Here is a 21,724-nt window from a genome sequence, read left to right on the forward strand (position 1 = left end):
AATCTTCTTTTTTGTGTGTGTTTTTTTCTCTCCGCATAATCCCCCTTCAGATGTCGTCGAGGGCTGTCGTCCCCCCTTTGGTACTCCAAAAGAATCGAGGTTGGGGCTCTTTTGGATAACCGGTCGCCAACCGTTTCCACTAGTGGCCACCAGGAGTCGAAAGCTTTCTTATCAGTCAAGGAGCGCCATCTAGCAGCGGCTAGCGGAAGCTTCGACGGGTTCGAGCATTGGGAGCGATGTGGCGCCATTGCGCATGTCAAAAGCTCCAGCGATTGCTTCCGTAGCAGGCTTGCAATCTTGCCACTCGTCCATGCTGAATTTTTTGGAGGGTTGTCAAGATGGCACGACGGCGACGCAGTCACGTGAGTGCAAAACCGGGATTTCGAGCTTGTAAGGGATGCGCATGTTCATGGAAGGTCGCAGACACGGAGGATTCTTTTTTTTTTGGGAAAAGTTGCATCCTCGTAAGGGAAGGGACATTTATCCCTCTTTTTTCGGGACAGAAATTTTTTATTTAATCCCTGTCGTCGGGGGTAGTTCTAACATTGTACGTGTCGTTGGTGTAGCAACAATACGAACGCACGCAATGACGTGAGCATGTTCCCGTACGGGGGGCCCAACCGGAGCGGGTACGGGGTGGAAGGGCGATTAAAAACGGCTATTAGACGAGGGTTCCATTAAAGCGCCCCGGAGACAGTATCCGTGTGAGTGTGTACGGCATGAATGTACTAGTGTTTGAGATGGGAAATTTAAATTTAATTAGCAAATTTATTTTTTCCCTGCGCCGCGTGCCCCTCGAGCCAACCAGGCCACTCCTTGTCGCGAATCGATAATTGATTCTGGGAACCATGTTCTGCCTTCTTCTGGAGATATTTCATAAATTACACCGTGGAATCCTCGGGGGTCATCGATCCGACGGATTTCGTGCGCTGGACGTTCCGAACAGTTCCGTCTCCGAAGCTCTCAAAATGGCGTTCTGGGGATAAATTTGGGCACCGCAAAATCGATATTCCGTGACGGGGGGCGATGGCGGACTTCTTGGAAGGCGCGCGCTGGTAATGACCTCGGTCGACGAAGGAATTTGGCACACATTGGCAATTCCGGGAATCGTCGTGGGATTTTTTGCACTTTCCGTTTTTTTTTCTGTTCCCTAGGCAAAATGGGAGGACGAAGGAGGCGCGAGGGAGGGTAGAATTTTCTCATTGCCGGACGCCGCCATCTTGGATCAATCACCGCTACTTGACTTTGAGATCAAGTTCTTGGTCCTTTCCAAGTTTGCTCCGGGTAAATCCACGGTTCCGGAGCAGCGTAATCGGTACTCCACGGTAATCCTTGACTTTCAGTATTGATTTCTGAAAAGATTGCTTAGTAGGCCTGTGTCTCGAGGAATTTTCCGCTGTGACGGCTAGAATCAATGTAAATGTCCCGAAACAACAGTAAGCTAAGGAAAAGTACTGCTGTGACAGGACAATATAATCGTTTTCTAGCAAAAGGGAAACTCTCGACCGCCGGGGCTCGTCCGGAGCTTCCAGATCCACAAATCTGAACTCTGTTCACCACACTACCGCGCAGCCCCCTTCCCTTTCACGGGAAGGAGCAAAGAAAATGGCACACTTTTTGGTCACCTAGGGCGTGACTGGAATCGATTTTACTTTTGGGATTACACTGGGCGCACACTGGTCCGTTGATCCGGATCGGGCACGGCTCCCCACTGGAACCGCAGCAACGGTCCGCGGATCTAGGCTCCAGATCTCGGCGGCGCGCTGACAGTTCCGTGGGAGTCCGGCAGATCTTGGCTGCTGCATCCAGGCACACAGCTCCATTAGAAAGGCAAGCGCTCCCTGAGAGTGAGGAGCGAACGACGTATGCACACTTCGAGTCTACTGAACCGACTAGGGATGGTTCCCTTTATCCGGCCGATTTCCCGGTGGTGTCATGACAACACGCGTACAAAAGTGTGTGCCGAAAGAGTGTCCTCGGCACGCACACAACGACGCGCACGAGAGCATGCGCCGTACGACCTTCAGGACACCGTCTTCGGCGGACCATTGTGAGTCCTGCGACCCTCGGGCGTACGACATGCCGTGCTGGTCACCCTACTACAGGGGTAAATCATCGCGGATCGATAAGACCCATTCATGGCGCGTTCCCTTGCGGCGGCCGTAATCGAGATAGAAAGTACACAGAACAAGGGAACAAGGGGAAACCCGTTTTCAACCCCTATTCCCGGCCCGGAATAGGTCGAGGGGGTTGTGTTTCTACACGGGGCCCCTGTCTACGGCGGATGAAAATCGATACTCGAAAGGAGCAGATCCGGAGCGCACACTCGTCGTGCACACACACACGACGAAGACTCTCGGAATTGGTAGTGGTGAGTGTCGCTTCGGCGCGTAGACAATGGGAAAATTCCCCGGTCGTCGACGACGACGAAGCCGTCCGTTATCGGAGCCCATCCGCTGTGATGTATTTCGTCGTTATTCAATGATCCTGGCATTGTAACGCGGGACTCATCATCGTCGAGGGGGGTGGAGGGAGGTCGAGAATTTAGATCGAACCGCCCCGCGAACACCCATTTAGAGCGATTAGAACCCCGAGAAACAGGTCGATTTACAGCGCTGGCACGGCGGTGGTCCCCGAATTTAGTACAACCCAGTTTGGGTCTGGCACGAGTTCGTTGTCCTCTGGACGGTAACTTGTTTGATTCTTTTTCGCGGGGCGAGGAAAAAATCTTATTCTATTGATTTTATGGTGTCGACTTGCTATGGATTTTGTTCATTTCGACTACGTGATTTGATAATTTTGAAGGGTGTTCAATGTTTTAGATAGTAAATTGAACAATAATATTTAGCATAAAAAGTATAATCTTTTCAATCCGATTTATAACTTTTTTAAATCATTATTTCTTTTGATTATAATAGTTTTAGAGTTTTTACTTTAAAAAAAAAAGTTAAAACCTCTTTAAACACAAGTCCGTGGAAATCATCTGGGAGTAGAGGTGGGCAAAAAAAGAGCGAGCCGCTCAAAGAGCCGGTTCATTGAAAAGAGCGAAAGAACCGTAGCTCACATAAAAAGAACCAGGGTCCTTTTTTAAACTTCGGTCTTTTTAAAGAACCGGCTCAACATGGCATGATTTTTGTTATAAATATAATTTATTGAATTAAAAAAAAAAGTAAATTGTATTAAATTTGTTTTTGAGAATAAAAATGCAATTTCATATATTTCAATGCTTATAAAAATTAATCCCAAAAGTAAATGATTTTTTAAACAACATGAAAAAAAAACTTTTCACTTAACAACTGATTGTACATTAAATATTACCGAAATACAAATTTGAGCATTTTAAATTGCATAATTTGTAAAATATTACCAAAAATCTACTGGATGGTTTAGAGATTTTGGAAAAAATAAATCCTTTTGTCCGATTAACCTTTAGCGTTTATAGACTTTACCGATTAAATCAGAATGTAGAAAAGAGTTCACAGAATGTTTTCTCCAAATAAAATATCAGCATTAGTTCAGTTCTTGCAGAAATAAACGCAATTTTAAAACTAATAGCAATTTTTCCAACATCCTACATTTAAGTTTGGATGCAATTCAATTAATCGAATGTTTTGGTTCGATTAGAAATCTTGACATAGTAGCGGTCTCCAATGGTTTTCAAGGGCTTCTCGTTTTCAGTTTTGTTTTTTTATCAAATAATTTGTAAAAGTTCAATGTGAAATAACTAAAAAAAACCATGTCATCCAAATTTTGAAAAAGAGCGAAAGAGCCGTTAAAAAGAGCCGTTCAAAAGAGCGGCTCTTTTTAATGAGCGAACGAAAATGAGCGACTCCTAAAAAAGAGCGGTTTTGCCCACCTCTATCTAGGAGGAACTTGGGGTTTTTGAACCCCTGTTATTAGAATTACCAAATATTCGGATATTGGTGTCTTTTTTCAGCTGCCAGAAAAGGGAAAATATTGTTAAGTTTAAATTGGGTCAACAAAATAACATTATTTTTAGAACAACAATTATTTATATTTAAATAAGCTAAGTTTGAAAAAAAAACCATGACTTAAGTATAATGGGGACCCGATACCAGTTTAGTAGAATGAAGGGAACAACATTTGGCATAGTCATGTCTAGGTTAAACAAAAAAAAACATTGAACAGGAGGACAAGAGTCTTTAGAGTGACTGTTCTAACCGGTTTCGAGTGATACCGTACTCTTTGTCCATTGTTGGTAAATCTGGAATTCCAGTCCTAGAGAGTTACGAGCGGGAACTTTTGTTCTACGAAAAACTTTCCTTCTCTTGTTTTATGTTTTTCTTGTTTTACTTTTAGTGTTTTAATTTGCATTTATCTTGTTAAGTTTATGTTTGTTTTTGATAGTATTTGGCCTATTCTACCACCTCCTATCATTACCTTTTGCCTATCTAATTGTTCCATGTTTTTACAGTCACTTTTTCAATTTTTTGCTTGTTTTTCACATTTTCTGCTATAAAATGGCACCATTATCATTATAATTGTAAAATAATCGTAGAGGCATAGTCTGGGACACTAGAAAAATTACTGCAAACTTCTTTTTATTTAAAATATAGGCAATGTTAGTAAAAAAACACAGCCAAAGTTGACCCCTAAAAAATGACGTTTTTAAAAACATTGGCAAAGTCACATTAAACAAGTGAAACTCCCAACCCAAAAATTTTCTAAAATTTTAGGAGTTCTTCTTTCCAATGCTTTTCAAAGCTCAAAAATTGGTTTAAAAAATAAAAATCGATTTCTGACGATTTTTTTTTAAATCGAAGCCCGTCTAAAGGCGGGGTTGGGTTGTAAAGGGTTAAATTATTTTGATTTCTATCGTTCAAGATTATTTTCAAATTTGGAAGCATGTTATTTAGAGTTACACAAAAGCGCCATAAATCAATTATTATATAAGTAAAACTTTGCCATTTTTTTATTATGTTCAAGAAAACCTACTGTTAATAATCAGTTTAGTTTTCCTTGTAACTTTTAATATTCCTTTACTGCTAATTAACAGTTTAGAACGAAAAAAAACTTCAAATGTTGCTTAGGATTTTTATCATCTGAGCAAAAATCCCAGTCTTGTTAATCGATGTTTAAACTTTTGTTTAAGTTTTGTAAAAAATCAAATAACAAGTTGATGCTACCAACTACGACACAGAACAATTCATTAAACTCAGGAAAAATCATTTAGTGAGAATCAAGAATAAACAAATATAAAATAATTTGGTACAGTTTTGAGTCCCAACAAGCCATTGAATTGAACTTGTACCAGCAGAATTTAGAAGCTTTTTTAACAAGAAGTAGTTTTCCACAAAGTAATTGAAATGTCGATATTAAACTTATATTTTGTTGAATAACTATGACTTACTGATAACTGATATTAATAATAATACATTTATAATAATTCTTTTAGGTGTATGTCAACAAATCAATAATTTTGGCCAAAATATGAATTCCCGGGAAATTGATAGATTCAACTCTCGATTACATGGAAATTTAAAATCTCGAGAATCGTCACCCGGTCCCTATTGGGATACTTTTCCAAAATGGCCAGATATGTCATGCGACTTGTCAAAACACTTGTAATGAAAGTTCAAAAATGTGAAAAGATATTAAAATATAAATTTTTAGTCACCTGGGCACTTGGATCAATTCCGATACATCTGGAATTCCCGTCCCAGGTTTTATACGTTTCGATGATTGTCTAACATGTTAAGTGATATTGCAAATCAATTTTATGTGTTTAAAATACTTTAAATTTTTTCTCAACTTTTTAATTTGTTTTTCTGATATATTTTTGTTCATTTAAAAACTACTCAAGGTTTCTGTTTGCAAATCAAATATTTTCTGTCAAATTTACTCCCTAAACCCGTCACCATGATATGATAAATACATGAGTAAAATTTTCCACGACCTGGCCTGGTTTGCGAACCAATTTCGACTGTGGCGCCTTACGTCACGCCAGCCAGCCCCAAACCCCCGAATTAGTCAGTAGGGCCCCCCGCGGTGGGCGCGGTGACCTCGCGCGGAAAGCAACAGTGTTATATTTATTTTTTGTTTTGGGGCACCCCCCTTTCGAGATCGACGGCCACGGACATTCTCGATTTATGCCACGCTTATGATTGGGCCCAGACATGCAACCTTGTGCTGCGGGCTTGGGAATTGTTGCTTGTTGCACACACACCCAGGGTTCTGGTGGTGTGAATTGACGGTAGAAATTTGTAATTGTTGTAGGCGAAACGAGGGCGAGCAAGAGTACAACTCACATTCAGGAAGAAGCTCATTGTGCTCGCAATTAAGGACATCCTTTTCTTAAGGCTTTGTAGTTGCTAGCTTTTGTTCGGGGCTTGGCCGACTTGATTGATGAGAAAATTTTGCAGGAAGGATTAGCCGGGAAGGGATTACGTTCTTGTTTTTGGTGGAAGAAATTTTGTTGGATTTGCTGATTTAGTGTTAATCAAATTGAAGCATGTCTTACCTTCAATTGCTTCGGGTTCATGACGTCCATGGTGTCCCACTCGAAGACTTTTTTGTTCAAGCTGTCGAGTAGAAACAGAGCAAAGTTGTTGCATAAATCAATCGCGCAGGTTCTATTTCGCAACTCTAAATAAAGATTTGTCGCGAGCCACCCACCTAACATCTGGACGGGTCAGTCCGGCGTACACGCAGTAACCGCTGAGACCGGCCACGGCCACTCCAATGATCACGACCAGTGGGATAACCTGAAACGAAAGATTAGCACACAAACGTCCATTAAGAATTGCTACGTCCCACGGCAACGGCAGCACAGTAGTGTTGTAAGTTTTGGCGATCTGTAACTAATTTCGCTTTCTTTGTTTGTTTCTTTTTTTTTAGCGCCGGAACCTTGGACACATCAGGTTTGCTCGAGCATGACCTACACAATGCCCTGGTGCCAATCAAAACGGCGAGCCTCCTCAACCCGCAGGCCACCGCGGCCGCAGTCGTCGTGCAACAGACCAGGTAAGGGCGTCGGCGGCATTCGCTAACGGTTCGCAATTATACTATTATTTCTTCCACTTCTTCACGTGTACAGAGATCAACAACAGATACAGCAGCAGCAGCAACAGCAACAGCAGCAGCAGCAGCAGCAGCAGATTCAACAGGAACAGCAACTGCAAGCCAACGGTCAGCTGGCGTCGCTGGTTAGCAATGCCGCCACCAACACCAAGGCCGGCTCTATCAACGGTGGAGGAAGCTCGTCGGGTCGGTCGACGCCGAACAGCACCAGCGATCCGGCGCCGGGCAAGCTGTTCGTGGGTGGACTCAGCTGGCAGACGTCGTCGGAGAAGCTGAGCGAGTACTTTGGCATGTTTGGCAAGGTGACGGACGTGCTGATCATGAAGGATCCCATCACGCAGGTAAGCTGAATTTTTCATTGGATTGTGGTTAACTTTTGTACTAAATTTCCCATTTTTGTCTTGTTACAGCGAAGCAGAGGCTTTGGATTCATCACATTCCAGGAACCAAATAGCGTAGACAAAGTTCTCAAAGTGCCAATCCACACGCTGGACGGGAAGAAGATCGACCCGAAGCACGCGACGCCGAAGAATCGCCCCAAGACGCAATCGAACAAGACGAAGAAGATCTTCGTGGGGGGCGTTTCGCAGGACACATCGGCCGAAGAGGTGAAGCAGTACTTTAGCCAGTTTGGCAAGGTCGAGGAGACGGTGATGCTGATGGACCAGCAGACGAAGCGCCACCGTGGCTTCGGGTTCGTGACGTTCGAGCACGAGGACGTCGTGGATCGCGTGTGCGAGATTCACTTCCACACGATCAAGAACAAGAAGGTCGAGTGCAAGAAGGCCCAGCCAAAGGAAGCGGTGACGCCGACCGCCCAGCAGCTGCTCCAGAAGCGCATCATTCTGGGCAACCTGGGACTGCCGATTGCGGCACCGACCGCAGCCCGCCTGGTGGGAGCGGCCCAACCCGCCACCGGCGCGACTCCGCTCATGAGTCAGCTCGCGAACCCGCTGATGGTGCAGGCTCAAGCTCAGGCCGCCCACGCGGCCGCTGCTCACGCTGCCATGCAAATGCAGAATGGCATCGGAAAAATGTTCACCACATATCCCCCGACGCTGCACAGCTTCAGGTAAGTGGTTCGCACACTTTAACACTAGAACACCCAATCCATGTCCAACTTACATCAACGCCCAAGCGTCATCACTTTTCTCAAAAACTTAACCCCGAATTGCAATGTTAAAAAAACTGATTATGGAAGGTTTCCTCAAATGCTTTTTTTTTTATATTTGGTCGTAGAAGGCCTAGATTGCGTGATAAAAATGTGGTGTCTTGGGCAAGCTGGCTCGGATTGATAAGCCTAAAAACTTTTTAGAAGACGAAAATTTTTCAAAAAACACTCTAACTGTGAACCAACCTAATTTTCACTCTAGCCAAAAGTCGCCCCTTCCCATTTGCAACAATTCTAGCTATTTTCGCAATTTTTTTTTGGCTTTTTGAAGAAACTATTGAAACAATCAGATCAGTTTAGTTCTTAAGCTTAAGCTTAAAAATACTTATAATTTCAATGTTAATTTTTATAACTGGCAAACGTATAGTTTTTGATACTTCATTTCAAGTGGAAATTGCTAAAAAATCATTTATTTCTTAATTTTATTTTATTAAAAATCAAAGACCGGTTAAAAATGATAACATAATTTCAATGGATTTAGAAAAATATCTAGGAAATCGTATAAAAAATATTTTTTTCAGGTTCCCTTCTAAATTTTGTAAGTGTTGATATTGATTTTTCGAAACAATGGTTTATCTTGTTGTCAGTATTCAACCAATTAATTCATTTTTTCAATGAAAAATTCAGTTTGATAAGATTCCATGTTTTACAACTTACTTTATGCGAAATATTCGAAGAGACAAATTTCTTTAATTTACTTGTTTGCTTTTTCAATATTTTTTTCATGTTTACAACCTTCGGGAAGTCGCGTGTTTTCGCCTTTCTTACAAGTGCCCTTACAAACTGTGTACAAAGTACACGTACGCGACTGCCGGTGGGTTAAGTTTTTAATTTTTTTTTTCATTCAGAGCGAACAACGATTGGATTTTATTCGATATTTTAGTTTTTCGAAAACTGATGATCTTGCTTTAACTATACTGCCCATGATCGCATAAATGTCCCATATGCATTTTCATCACTTTTGAGTTATTGATGCAGTTTTGTTCAAAATCGTGTGCTCTTTCAAAAGAGCATATAACATCCAGTACTTTGTTCTAGAAATCAAGAGGAAATCCTGTTTTTTCGTGAAAACTTAACACGTAGCCTTATGTGTGGGGCAAACTTCCCTTGCGTTTTTCTCAGCTTGCTGTTTTTGCATATGGGACATTTATGTGAACATGGGCAGTATAGTTATTACCCATACTCGCAAAAAAAGTTAAAGATTTACCTTTGGAAAAAAATATTTGAAATGACTTAATGAATATTTTCCACCAAAAAAAAAACCCATTCCAACGAGATCTTTTTTCAAATATTCAATCAATATTAAAATAGAATCATAACTTTAAGCTGGCCATAATCGTTAAAATTAGGTTCTCTATGAGTTGTTAATTAACTTTGTTGTTTTCAGTTAAATTTGTTAGATAGATAGATCTTGTTTCATAAACAAAATGTCTTAAAAAGGTTTCTTGAAAAAAAAAAATGACAGAAATCGCAAAACTTTGGGGCGGTGCCAAAAAAGAAGGGTTGGTCCAATTTAGTTCAAAATCGCGATTCTTACATGTTTTGATAGTATCAATAGCTCCACAAAATTTGAGCTTGATCAGAAAAAGTCGATTTCGAATTTGTACTTTTTTGTGTACAGTTGAGGCGAAATGACCCAAATGATAACCACTTAACAGTCGGTCGTAAATCCCGCAAAATGTACACCAAATAATTAAACTAAACACACTCACACACACACAAAGACCAAAGCTGAAATAGAACCTCCTGAGCACTTGAAATGTATAACAAATGTAAAAAATTAAAAACTGGAATAAAATTAATTTAAACGTAAAAAAAACCCAAATGATAATTGAATCATCAACAAAAACCCTGTCTTCTTCCCTCCACAGGTACTCGCCATATCCAATGCCGTCGGCCGCAGCGACCCACGCCGCAAACATGCACGCTTCGGCGGCAGCTGCCAACTCACTCTCCAACGCCGCAGCGGTCAGCCAACAGCACCAGCAGCATGCCGCATCGATGCAGTCCGCGGCGGCGGCGGCCGCAGCCGCAGCAGCATCCGCTCAACCTGCCCAAAACCAGGGAGCGCCCCAGCAACCCGCGCCGGGAACGGCCGCTCACCACCACGCCCAGCTAATGCCGGCCGGTATGACCGCCGCCGCCGCGGGTAATCCCTACCAGGGCTACAGCCTGGCCAACGTCGACATGTCCGGCTTCCAGAACGTCGACTGGGGCTCGATGTACGGCATGGGAATGTATGTATAATTTTCTACCTAATTGCCCCATCAACAACGCGCCGCCACCCTGTCGTCTCTCGCTCTCTAGAGTGTAAAACGTTCTTAGAGCTTTCTCTACCTTAAACGCAACTCGAAGAATAGTGCGAAGATAGTTTGATTGTTTTTTTTTTACTTTCCTGTGTGTGGGACCTACGGCAAATAACACCTTGCGCCAAGTGAGACATAGTTTAGGTACATCTCAGCATTTAGATTACACACAACCACGAAACTCTTTCTTTCCGACCGCGCGGATTCCCCCGTGTATTATGTGTAACCATGTAACCATGAATTGTGACGATTCACTTCGTTTCTCTGTTCATTTTAACCGCTTAGACACTAACGATTTGTTTGTAAAGAGTAGTTACTCGTTGGCGCGCATTACTCATACTATATAATACTAGGGCAGAGTGGTACTAGGCGCTGCTGCGTGCCTACATGTGTGAAATCGATACTCCAAAACCCACTAAGCTTCCGAAATCAGAGCAAACATGAGTTTTTTTAACCACCACCAACTAAATAGGTTTCATATTAGTAGCAATAATTTAACCCCTCCCTCTCTCTTTTAATGTAATGTATTTGTTTGTACAAAAAGAAAAAAAGAACGCTCTCTTGTCCATTCCAAAAAATAGCTTAAATTATATTACTTTAAATAAAGCAAAAAAAAATCGCGCGCCCGTCATCTTCAAGTAGCTACCAATCTCTGTACAGCCTCCCAAGCCGGCAAAGAAAGGCAACGACTGTACAGACAGATGTGTAACAAGATCGCTGCAAGTAGTTGGTTTAGTAGACGGCGGCGCGCTCAACATGATGATGATATGATGAATAGCTCGAAAATGAACATGCATAGCGAGGTAGCAAGGGCGGGTGAGAGACAGAGAGCGAGGTGTAGTTTTATCTCTTGCTTGCTGCAGATTCCCAATGGTATTTGTTGGTCTGTTCGTTCTGCCACTTAATTATTATGTACGGTTTTGTAGTCGTTTCGTTAAGTTCTCTCTCTCGACGCTCTCACTGCCCTTCTATCTTTAAGTAGAGTACAATAGATCTTTAATATTTGCATTGATTTTTTTCTTGTATTGTTCTGTTTTTTTCTCCAAACATCTTGGATATATGCATATTGATCGTTTTGTAAATTTTAACCCCCTTTTGGTTTTACTTCGCAAGCCAAAGAGTTGAGTTCCATTTGCAGTGTTTTCGTTAAGAAGCGAGCATCTAATTATCTCAGTATTTCACTAGCATGTAGTAAAATTGGTACAACGTACGATGCAAAGAGTCAGAAACAATCGGGATTAGCTCTCATGTGATGGATGATGGTATTTTACTGTCTTGCGTTTCGTTTTTTTCCTTCCACGTGTACATTACTTATTTTATACAGTTAAGTGCCTGCATTTTCATCAAACCGGTCAGCATATTGCCATTTTATCTAGACCGCGCCAGTTGGATCGATTAGCGCATTTCAAATCAATCCAACAGCGACATTCATCCGGCTTCTGTAACGCGCGCTCGCGTTGCTGTTTAAGTAAAACACACTTAATACTTGATCTGACAATTAACCGCTTATATTTAATTTATCTATGTTTAGCTTTAGTGCCCTCTTACTACTTATAATTTACCGCGAGCAAACAGACTTCCGGATTATTTCCCCCTAAAATTGTGAATAAAACATTCAAAAGCAACTTTCTTTTCTTTGTGTTTTTCTTTTTATTTCGTTTCATATCTGTACAAAACCAAAAAACTAACTAACGATCCACTACGCCTCACACTAACACTAACCATTTTTTTAAACTAACGCATTCCTCGCTGTCGTCTCGCGCGGGTTGGGATAGATCACACGTCAAAAATTGCAACAGAAAAAAAAATCTCATCAGCGTAACATTTGTCTGGTCCAAGATCGGATCGTCTTGAAATGTGTCGGGAAATTTCTTTACATCCATCATCGTTTCCCCTCAATCGCCCCGTCCTTCGCCGTGTTCTGTTCTAGTTTCTGTGTGTGGGGCTGAGTATGATTGACCAAAGTCACTTGGCATTTAAATCATTCATGAGTTATTATAGATTTTCACGACCGCGGCGGCAAGATGAGCGACACATGGTGTTGAGAGGTAGTCCTCCGCAAAACTAATAATAGGACGACGACTGTGACTGGTTGAACGGAATCCCGAGCGGTTTGCGGGCCACCGGAGTAATAATTCACTATTTATAGGTTATTTCGATCGTTATTTTGGTCATTACGAGTAGGGATATTTTGCGTCCCATGGGAAATCTAGAAAACACAACTCGGATTAGTTTTCAAAAAGCCGTAAGAGCCAATGGTAAACAAAGCCTTTTTTGCCTCGGTATTCGACCTACTTACGGAAAACCAATTTCAAAAATGCTTAAGATTGTTCATCTACACGTCTTTCAAGTGCCCCAAACTAAAAATAAATGAAATTTTGTTGCAATTTGGAGAAATACGAATATAAGTATCGAAGGTCACGGTGGCTCTTACGGCTTTTTGAAAACTCACCCGAGACAAGTATTTTAATGTGGTTCGGAAAATTTGAAATTTAAACAAATTTTAAAACCATATCCGGTCACAGTTTTGAAAATTTTGTTGAATTATGACAGATCTTATGTTTGTCAAAATAACTTCTATTTGATGTTTCTAATCCTGACTCGTCTCATACAAAAATTCGAATTTAAACAAATTTGAAGAGAACGAAACTTTCCGAGCAATTTGATTAAGTAATTGAAATTCTGATATTTTGAGTAAAAAAAAAACATTTCTTAAATATTTATGTTATTCTAAATATTTATGTTATTCTAACAGTAACTTTGCACAACTTTTCAAAGTCTCATCAGTTTTAAATCATTTTTCGTTAAAAAAACAACAAAATAATTTGGCAATGTTTTTAAAAAATACCAAATTTATTGAAAATGGATTGAAAAATATCTCGCTTGCAAATGATTTTTTAAGAAATCTTCTAAATGTGCAACAAAAAGTAAATTTAAAAATTTTACCATATTTTTTTAAATTGGCGAGACCTTTTTTTTCATTTTTAATATTTTGGAATGCACTCTTCTTTAGATGGTTTCCAAAAAAACCCAAAAATAAAAGAATTGACAAATTGGGAAAAAATTACTATCCGATCTTGTTGCTTTGTAAAAAAAATCAACATTTAAAATGTGTACAAAACACATTATAAGCTAACATTTTTACTCTTAAATGTTCTCCCAAGTGATTTGGGATTATGCATATTCATTCGGCAATGACAGTTGATCACTCCAATGCAACTTATTTGAATTAATTATTTCGAATTTGATTTAAAAATAAGAAAATAATATACTTTTTTCCCAGATATGATTGTCCGAAGGTTCCAAGAAGGTTAATTTAAACTTTGGATAATTGAATCTAGACTGTATAATGATACTTGAGTTAAAAAAAACAAATGTTTAAGTCTGTTAAAAATTATCCGGACACAAGATTCTCAAATCGGGAAATCGGGAAAGTCGGGAAAAATCGGGAATTCTCCAAAATCCAAAAAAAAAAATTAAAAAAAAGTCGGGATATTGCGATTTTTTGTCAAAATGTCGAGAAAAGTCTGGAATCGCAAGCATACCTGTTCTAAAATATTTTTTTTATCTTTAGAATAATTTTGTATTTTTTCAATTTTCAATTTAATTGCACTAAATTTTGTTTGAGCACTTAACAACAAATTTAAGGTTCCTTCATTATTTAAAATCTATTAATTTGTGTTTTGTTGATTTCCAGAGTTTTTTTTAAAGGTCCTAAAAACATTTGAAAGACAATAGCTTATAGGTCCTGTTTTTAACTCTTGTTTTGAAATTCGAATTAATTGATTGGAAACTGTTTTTATCAAAACTGTAAGAAAACTGTAATTTTCTGTTTTTTATTATTATTATATTAAAGACAAAAAAGTTAAAAAAAACTGAAATTAAAAAAAACAATTGATAGATTTTTTTCAGTTTAAAGATTGAAGTAACGTAACTTATTTTTAAATAAACAATTGTTCACCTCTTAGTTTGAAAATGTAGATTTTTTTTATTTATCGGAAAAACTTGACTAGCTAATAAAATCCAAACGTTCCTTATATTCAATTAAACTTTTTTTTATCGTATTTAAATTGTTAAAAAGATTCAAGACGCCATGACAAAGTTAAAGAATTAGCCTCTTAAAAAAATCTTATGAAATTTGAGGTTAAGTTCTTATTGAACTGGATTTTTCATTGAAAAAAAATTTAAACATTAAAATACTTATAAATAAGTAAATCAACATGATTTTTAGAATCGAATATCAAATACTTAACATTGAAAAAGATAATTGCAAACTTACTTTGTTTTTTTTTTTCAAAAAATAAAGCTGTCTTCAGGCCCTTCTTGAAAAAAATAATAATGACAAAATTTAAAACTTAGTTTTTACTAACTTTTTGCCATTCTCTTTGCTTTACTAGTTTCGCAATCATTTTTTGGGTGAGAAATTCTTATTTTTCAAAAATGGGATTTGAGTGGCCACCCTGTTTACAAGCATTTATTTAAAAAAATATTTTGAAAAAATCATTAAGCCATCAATAAAAAAAACCATGTGCATCATAAATCATTTAACATTCTCGGATAACAATTTGATAAATGAAGTTGCTTGACTTTTCACTTTCAGATATAAATAATAGCTTTGACATTTTTATGAACGGTTTCAGAAAAGTGGAAATTTTATCAAAATAAAGCCAAATTCAAATCTATTACCAATGGCAAGCAAAAAATCTTGCTCCGGTTTCAGGTTTGTAAGATCTGCGGAATATTTCAAATCGATTTTTTGTGATACTTTGAAAAGTGAAAACAATAATAGTTAGAAAAAAGATATATTTTTCCCCATGGATTAAAATATGCATCAAAGCTTGACAAAAATGTTATAATGAAGTTGACATTTTTGGCTTTAAATTGAGAAATTTAATATTCTGTAATCTTCAGAAAAAAAAATGTTCTAGATTACTTGCAAAAGTGATTCATTCGAAATTGAATCCATCACATTAACGTCACCATGCTGAAGGGAACGTGACAAATTTCATTACCAGCAAAACCTATAAAACGTAATAAAACGACGGCGAGGCTCCTCAACCTAACCGCTTATCTCGGGGTTAAGGGAAAATCAATCGCACGTGCACGGATACGGCTTTATAAGGGGCGCCCCCTCTAAGCTCTCGCACCAAATCACACCTCATCCTCATCCTTCTCTGCTTCAACTCTAAGTTAGAACCTATCAATTTATTACTACCCCTAGTCGTAAGGGTAAACTTTCCGCTGTTGGTCTTTAGCGCAGTAAGTCTTGCCAGTTTGATTAGGACGTGGTTCTAACTCGGGAGCATCTACCCTAAAAGCGCACGGTCGTGGCTAAAAGAGATACTAACTCACTCACGTTCTGATTTGCATATCTTCCCTCCCCTCGTTGTCGAGAATTCTTAAGGCGCGCGTTATGATTTGATGTTTCACACAAATTTTGATTTCATCTTTTCCCCCCAACCACCTTCCAACTTGGGAAAACCACCAACTCCCTTCCAGATTCCAGTTTCCCGAGGCGCACTGCTGAAAATAGGCGGCGGCCAACAGACAAAACTCTGTGTGATAATTGCGTAAGTGATAAAGACAACGCTCCGCGTTTCGGGGTGGTTCGCAGCAGCATGACAAAAATAAACACCTGGCGGCGTCGAAATTAGCTACTTAAAACTGCAAGAACAAAATAATTGTGTACACAAGACTGCCTAGTTTGAGTAAAACGAACGAATATCTTAGTTAGGTTTTTAAGTTTAGTTTTGGTAGCATTCTTGGGATTTTAGTTGTCCACTGTGAAAGTAGTGCATATCATTTTAGTGTAACGTTTTAATTTTACGACAAGCGGCAGCGTAACAGTAACACCAGAACGAGACAGTATTTGCTAGGTTTAATATCTCCGCTAGGTTGTTTTATAAGTTGAAGTTTTAATTTGAGCATTTTTACTTATTTTAGATCCCTTAGAAAATAGCTTGTCTTGAAACGAGCCGTAACAGTGGTGTGATTCGGGAGTGGTGGATCGGAAGTTGTGCATGCTTAATATTTTCGTTTGATTTTAAATGTATTTCGGTTGTATTTTTTGCATTACTTAAATTTCAGTAAACAGCTTTACATCATCCATCAAACATAAATATAAATCGAATATTTAAGAATTGACAATAATTAGAAGCTCGTGCTAAGGTCTTTTCTATGTGAATTGCACGATATTTATTTTCTTCCAAAATCATTTTATTAGTAGAATAATCCGTTGATCAAGGAAATAAACACTCAAAATGTTGTAATATGCATTTTCCTTAAAAAAATCGTAGTTGTTTTCTGTTTTGTTTTATCTAAACATTTTTTAAAATAATTTTTGGTGCATCTTTCTATCGCATTGGTTCCAATTATAATTTGATATCAGACAATTGATACTCAAATCCCTCATATTTCGTCGAAACAGAACCAGAATGAGAAGTAAAATTCTTCTTCTTATTCTAGGTAAAAATTTCAATTTTTGAGTGTAAATTCCGTTCACTCTTAAGTGCGTCTAAGTTGCGTAAATTTAAAGAAATTTTGTGTAAAATTCACAAAACTTTGCCTATTGTAAATTAGAATTTTCTTAGTTAAATATTAATCATTTCGTCAAATTTGAGTTAAAAAACATGAAATCAGGCTCTCTAAATGATCATGTTCGTTAATTCTAAACAATTTTGTTAAGCGCTTTAGCCGCTCTTGATTGCCGTCTTTACATTTATTATTCATCCTGTCTATTCTCAGCTGCATAAATAAAATCTTATTGAAATGAATCTTTAACAAATTAAATCACAATTTTGAACATCCCGGGCAGACGGTAAAAACAAAGTGCATGCCATTTCAATAACAAATACTGTTAAAATAACAGAAAGTGTTATGGAATCTTCTTGAAAAAACCATTTTTGCATAAAGGTTTAATAACAGTTTATGTAATCATAATAAAATTTGGTCTGATATTGGTTGAAAGCCAAACAACTTTGGAATAACATTTTTTGTTATGGAAGAATACCTCCAACTGTAATTGGGATGATCGGATTAGTTGTCAAAATAACAAAAAATAATAACAATGATTTGTTCGAAGGATTACTAAAAACGTTTTTAGTCTGTTATTGCAATAACAATCCAATAACAAAAAATATATAACGACGAATAACAAATCTTGTTATAAATAACATAAAATGTTATTTTGAAATATCAAAAAATGTTATTCCCAGGTTATTTCCGTCTGCGCGGGATTTCAGTTGACTTATGCAACTTATTTTTAATCTCTTGTATATTTCAAAAATTGGTATTTTTATTCAATAGAACTATTTTTGCAAATTGTGATAAGAAAAGTGTTTTGCTAATTTTAATGGAAAATTAAGCGGAATTTCTAATTATCATCTTGATTTTTTTCTATGCAACTGAGTGTAGACCCGATAGCTAAACTGCTTGAGAGCTACTTGAACCGTGTGTAATGTGTATCTCGTGATCTCATCAAGTCCTAAAAAAAGTCAAATTTCCCCCTCACCCTATTCTCGGTATCGAATGCTTTTACGTTCACGTGTACCTTAGGATTAAAACTGAATTTCAGTCTGCTAAATTAGGTCTTGTTTGTCAAGCGGAAATCGCAATCGATTTCCTCAAGCTTTTCCAGATTTTTAGTTGTTCTGAAATCATTCTTACATACCGGTTTGTAGGATTTGGAAAGAGAAGTGTATTAACTTTTTATTTTTCTGTTTGTAATCATACTTTCTACTGTCCGAACTCCAGCGTTTGTAGTACTGCAATGGTCAAAAGCACCGAAAATGTTGCAAACAAAATCAAGCATGAAGAATTTTTTTTCCTGACATTCCCTTTACTATACCGATAGATTTATTTTGACGTTTGAACAGTTAGTTGATGTATATTTGCAGTTTTATATCGATTATATAGTAGTTAGTGTATTTTTAACTTCAAGTATTGACTGCAAACCCTCTGTATTATGACAATATCCACCGTTTTACTCTCTTATGTTACGTAACCAAATAGTAATTGTTCACACCTAATCGTAATATCATTACAATGCATTGTTACACACTTAGGAGGATGACAAGTGAAGCTAAATTAAACATATCCCTTTCATTAAGCGAGTATAATAATCAAAAAAAGTAAATCACTTTAGAGAGCAAACAAAAAAAAACAAAGAGTTATATATTCTGAATTAGCGCGATGTTTAAAAACCAACGTTCTTCCATAGGCAAGTAAAAAGAAAAAAAAAGTAAGTAATATCGAGTGAAAACAGAAGTTTAACTAACGCAATGCAAAGCAAACAAACAAAATAAGCATATTACGCCAAGAGCTACGCGTGCGTAAATCAGCCGCGCGCACGCTTAACGGCTAATGAAATGTGATCTTTAAGAGTACCAATACATTTTAAAATCTTGAAAGAAACAGACAAACAAAAAACACAATTGAGAGAAATCAAAAACACACTAACTGCTATTTAGACAAAGCAAAACACAAAAATGCAAACTCTGTTGAGACGTCAAAATAGTGTCAATCTGCTCTGAAAACGATCAGTCGAAGGTTGAAAAAATTCTCTCTCTCCGACAGAATGCCGGTTTCGTGCTTTTTCGCTCTACGCGCGAGAGCAGAGCGAAACCTCAAAAGAGAGCGTTTCTGTCGCGGAGAGAGAGCAAGCATAAAATTGTGAGTGAGAACTTTGTGAACTTTGATTTTTTAAAAGGGTGGCCTGCTCCGATTGCCAAACTGTGTAACGAAAGCTGCAATATTTTTCGCTTAGGACAAACTATTTTTTCTCTGGCGGATCGTTTCAGATTATAGAAATCGCCGCCATTCTTGTGCGAGAGCACAGTTGTTGTTATCGTGTGTGTATTTTGAAGGTGTTCCTCTCGCGCTCGAAAGTGGGTATTTCAGAGCGCAAGAGAGTGGAACACCGTTGTTGACAGCTGTATTTAGTGTGCGTTAGGGTGATCAATGTTGAAGCAAAACATTAGAAATATACATTTACTTAAAAGACAAAAAAAGCACAAGAAGCAGGAGAAATCAGTCGCGTGGACCAAGCAAAACTGAACGCAAAAGCAAGCGATACGAGATAGAGAACAATCCCCTGGTCTTGAAGCAATCTTACTACACAAATACATTACATGACACAAATATAAAACAAAGTTAAAGAAAAACCAGAGCTTTTGTGGCCAGGACAAACGACAAATAGTCGCTCGCGAGCCAAGAGAGAGAATCAAGCAGTAGGAGTTGGTGAAGAAACTATGAAAATTATCCCATCGAATTTTGAATTTTGCGGTTTTGATCAATTTTAATACAAAAGTAGAGAATAACCTATCAGCAAAAAAAAAAAACACATCGTGTATGTTAAATAAAGAAAAAATAAATAAATACCACAAAATACTAAATGTTAATCGACATAAACAAACTAAGCAACAAATCTGTGAGCTGATATGGGAGAAGAAGGAAATAAAATCGCAAAGTTATACCAAGCCGCGCTGAGCAAACCAATACAGGATCCAACAAAAACTGCAACAGCGAGTACATAAGCAAAACTTTAAAAAGTATCGCAAATCAGTGATCGTAATAATATTCACCGTGGGAACCAACATAAATAAGCTCAATCCGTGTTCGAAAGTTACATTGTGTGTGGTGTAGCTTGGAACGAACGACATGATCTCATATTGGCAGCTTTTCCTTGACACCTTGATCTTAATTTGAAGTTTCCCGCTAATTAAGGCACACCACCCGAAATTTCCACACCCCACACGTTTAAACTCACAAACACTACACAACACACACTCACACCAAATTCAATGCGAATTGTCTTCTGCGCAGAATAATGAATACTCAAAAAAATAAAAAAGACAGAATTATGACGCTTTCATATTATTGGAAAACAACAAATAAAAAAGTATATATATTTTTAGAAACATACTTCGATAACTATACACATTACACTACACTGAACAGAAAATGCAAAACGAAACGTTTGAACGTTCACCAAATAAAAGCAATCACACATCACTGAGGTAAAGAAAGGGTGAGACTAGGAGAGAAATTATTGCAACCAAAGTTATGACACTTGCAAAGCAATACGTTAGAAAACCTTTTTTGAATTTTTATATATGATTTTTTTTATCGTCATCGAAAGGAATTCTCCGATCAACAAGGGTCCTTCTGATTGATCAAAAATATCCCTTTTTTCCTTCTGCATCAAAGATTTGATCAAATAAAAACAGCGTCGAGATATCGAAAATCGATCCCGCGACCTTTGGCATATTGAATCTGCGCCTTTACAGTTTCGGCCACCGCGGTTCGATAAACAAGAGGTGGTCATTTGCCAACCTAAGCTACTCAATAGGATGAACTGTTTCAATGAACGGATGAACCCAATTTTGCGATGGTGTGCGTGTGAGAGAATCACTCTCTCGCAGTGAGCAGTATTCCTCCAAGAAAAATGGCGTAGCGTTGTTCTCTCAGCTGTCAATTGTTAGTGAAGCCAAATACATTCGGAGCTGAAATTTTGTTCACTACTGAGTGAGTGGCTTGAGAGCGCCCGTTTGCTGACTTTGGTTTGGAATCATATTCGCTCATGAGCTGTCATTGTTATCCGAGCATTCGTTGGAGAAGGTTGTCTGATTCAACATGACTCGTCGCGTCCCGGCGCAAAACGCCGGCAATATTGCCCTACCTGTGGCTCAAGCAGGCAAAAAAGTGGGAATTTCCAAAAGGAAGGTTGAGGCCTCAACTGATGGCCAAAAACCGGGAATTTCCAAAAGGAAGGTGCTTTTGGAAGTGACATCGAACAGCAAAAAGACGAAAAAGAGCGACGGTACTGTACCGATGGATGAGGAGGAGGAGGAGAACTCTTCGTCGCACGAGGAGCAGCTTTTGAAGAACAACAAGTTTGCTGGACTGCCTGACGAGGACCAGGTAGCGAAAGCAAAGGAGAATGAAGTGAAACAGCGAAAGGAGAAACTGCCTCCTTTTTATGTACGGCAATCAGCAGCAACGATCGACTTTCGAGCGGGGCTGGTTGAACTCATCAAGTCTGGGAAAGTCCAAGGCAACATTCGTCTGTGTCAGGACGGATTTAAGGTGCTGGTGCAATCCAGGCAGCACTATCAACTGGTCAAGGATTACTTGACCGAAAACGAGGCGGAGTACTTTACCCATGATGTCGTCATGGATAAGCCGTTCAAAATCGTCGTCAGAGGTC

At 38.5% G+C, this 21,724-nt stretch overlaps 2 protein-coding genes across 7 annotated transcripts in view; one reads left to right on the forward strand and one right to left on the reverse strand.

Moving 5' to 3' along the window:
* LOC120432160 (RNA-binding protein Musashi homolog Rbp6) overlaps window positions 1-21,724 on the forward strand; it is a 100,218-nt gene that overhangs the window by 68,374 nt on the left and 10,120 nt on the right. For 2 of the 4 annotated variants that reach the window (XM_039597288.2, XM_039597287.2), the window contains 4 exons: window positions 6,859-6,984; window positions 7,058-7,382; window positions 7,452-8,113; window positions 10,084-10,449. In XM_039597288.2, the coding sequence (XP_039453222.1) occupies window positions 6,859-6,984; window positions 7,058-7,382; window positions 7,452-8,113; window positions 10,084-10,449 (1,479 nt within the window). Of the gene's footprint in view, window positions 1-6,858; window positions 6,985-7,057; window positions 7,383-7,451; window positions 8,114-10,083; window positions 10,450-16,017; window positions 19,894-21,724 lie in introns of those variants that run through there. The other 2 variants (XM_039597291.2, XM_039597290.2) reach the window with 2 other exon arrangements.
* Window positions 1-21,724, reverse strand: part of LOC120432162 (uncharacterized) — a 63,320-nt gene that overhangs the window by 20,959 nt on the left and 20,637 nt on the right. For all 3 annotated transcript variants that reach the window (XM_039597292.2, XM_039597294.2, XM_039597293.2), the window contains exons 4-5: window positions 6,637-6,725; window positions 6,482-6,542 (exon numbers count right to left, since the gene is read on the reverse strand). In XM_039597292.2, coding sequence (XP_039453226.1) covers window positions 6,482-6,542; window positions 6,637-6,725 — 150 coding nt within the window. The remainder of the gene's footprint in view (window positions 1-6,481; window positions 6,543-6,636; window positions 6,726-21,724) is intronic.

The sequence above is a fragment of the Culex pipiens genome, chromosome 3 (assembly GCF_016801865.2).
Source record: "Culex pipiens pallens isolate TS chromosome 3, TS_CPP_V2, whole genome shotgun sequence".
In the NCBI taxonomy this organism is placed as follows: Eukaryota; Metazoa; Arthropoda; class Insecta; order Diptera; family Culicidae; genus Culex; species Culex pipiens.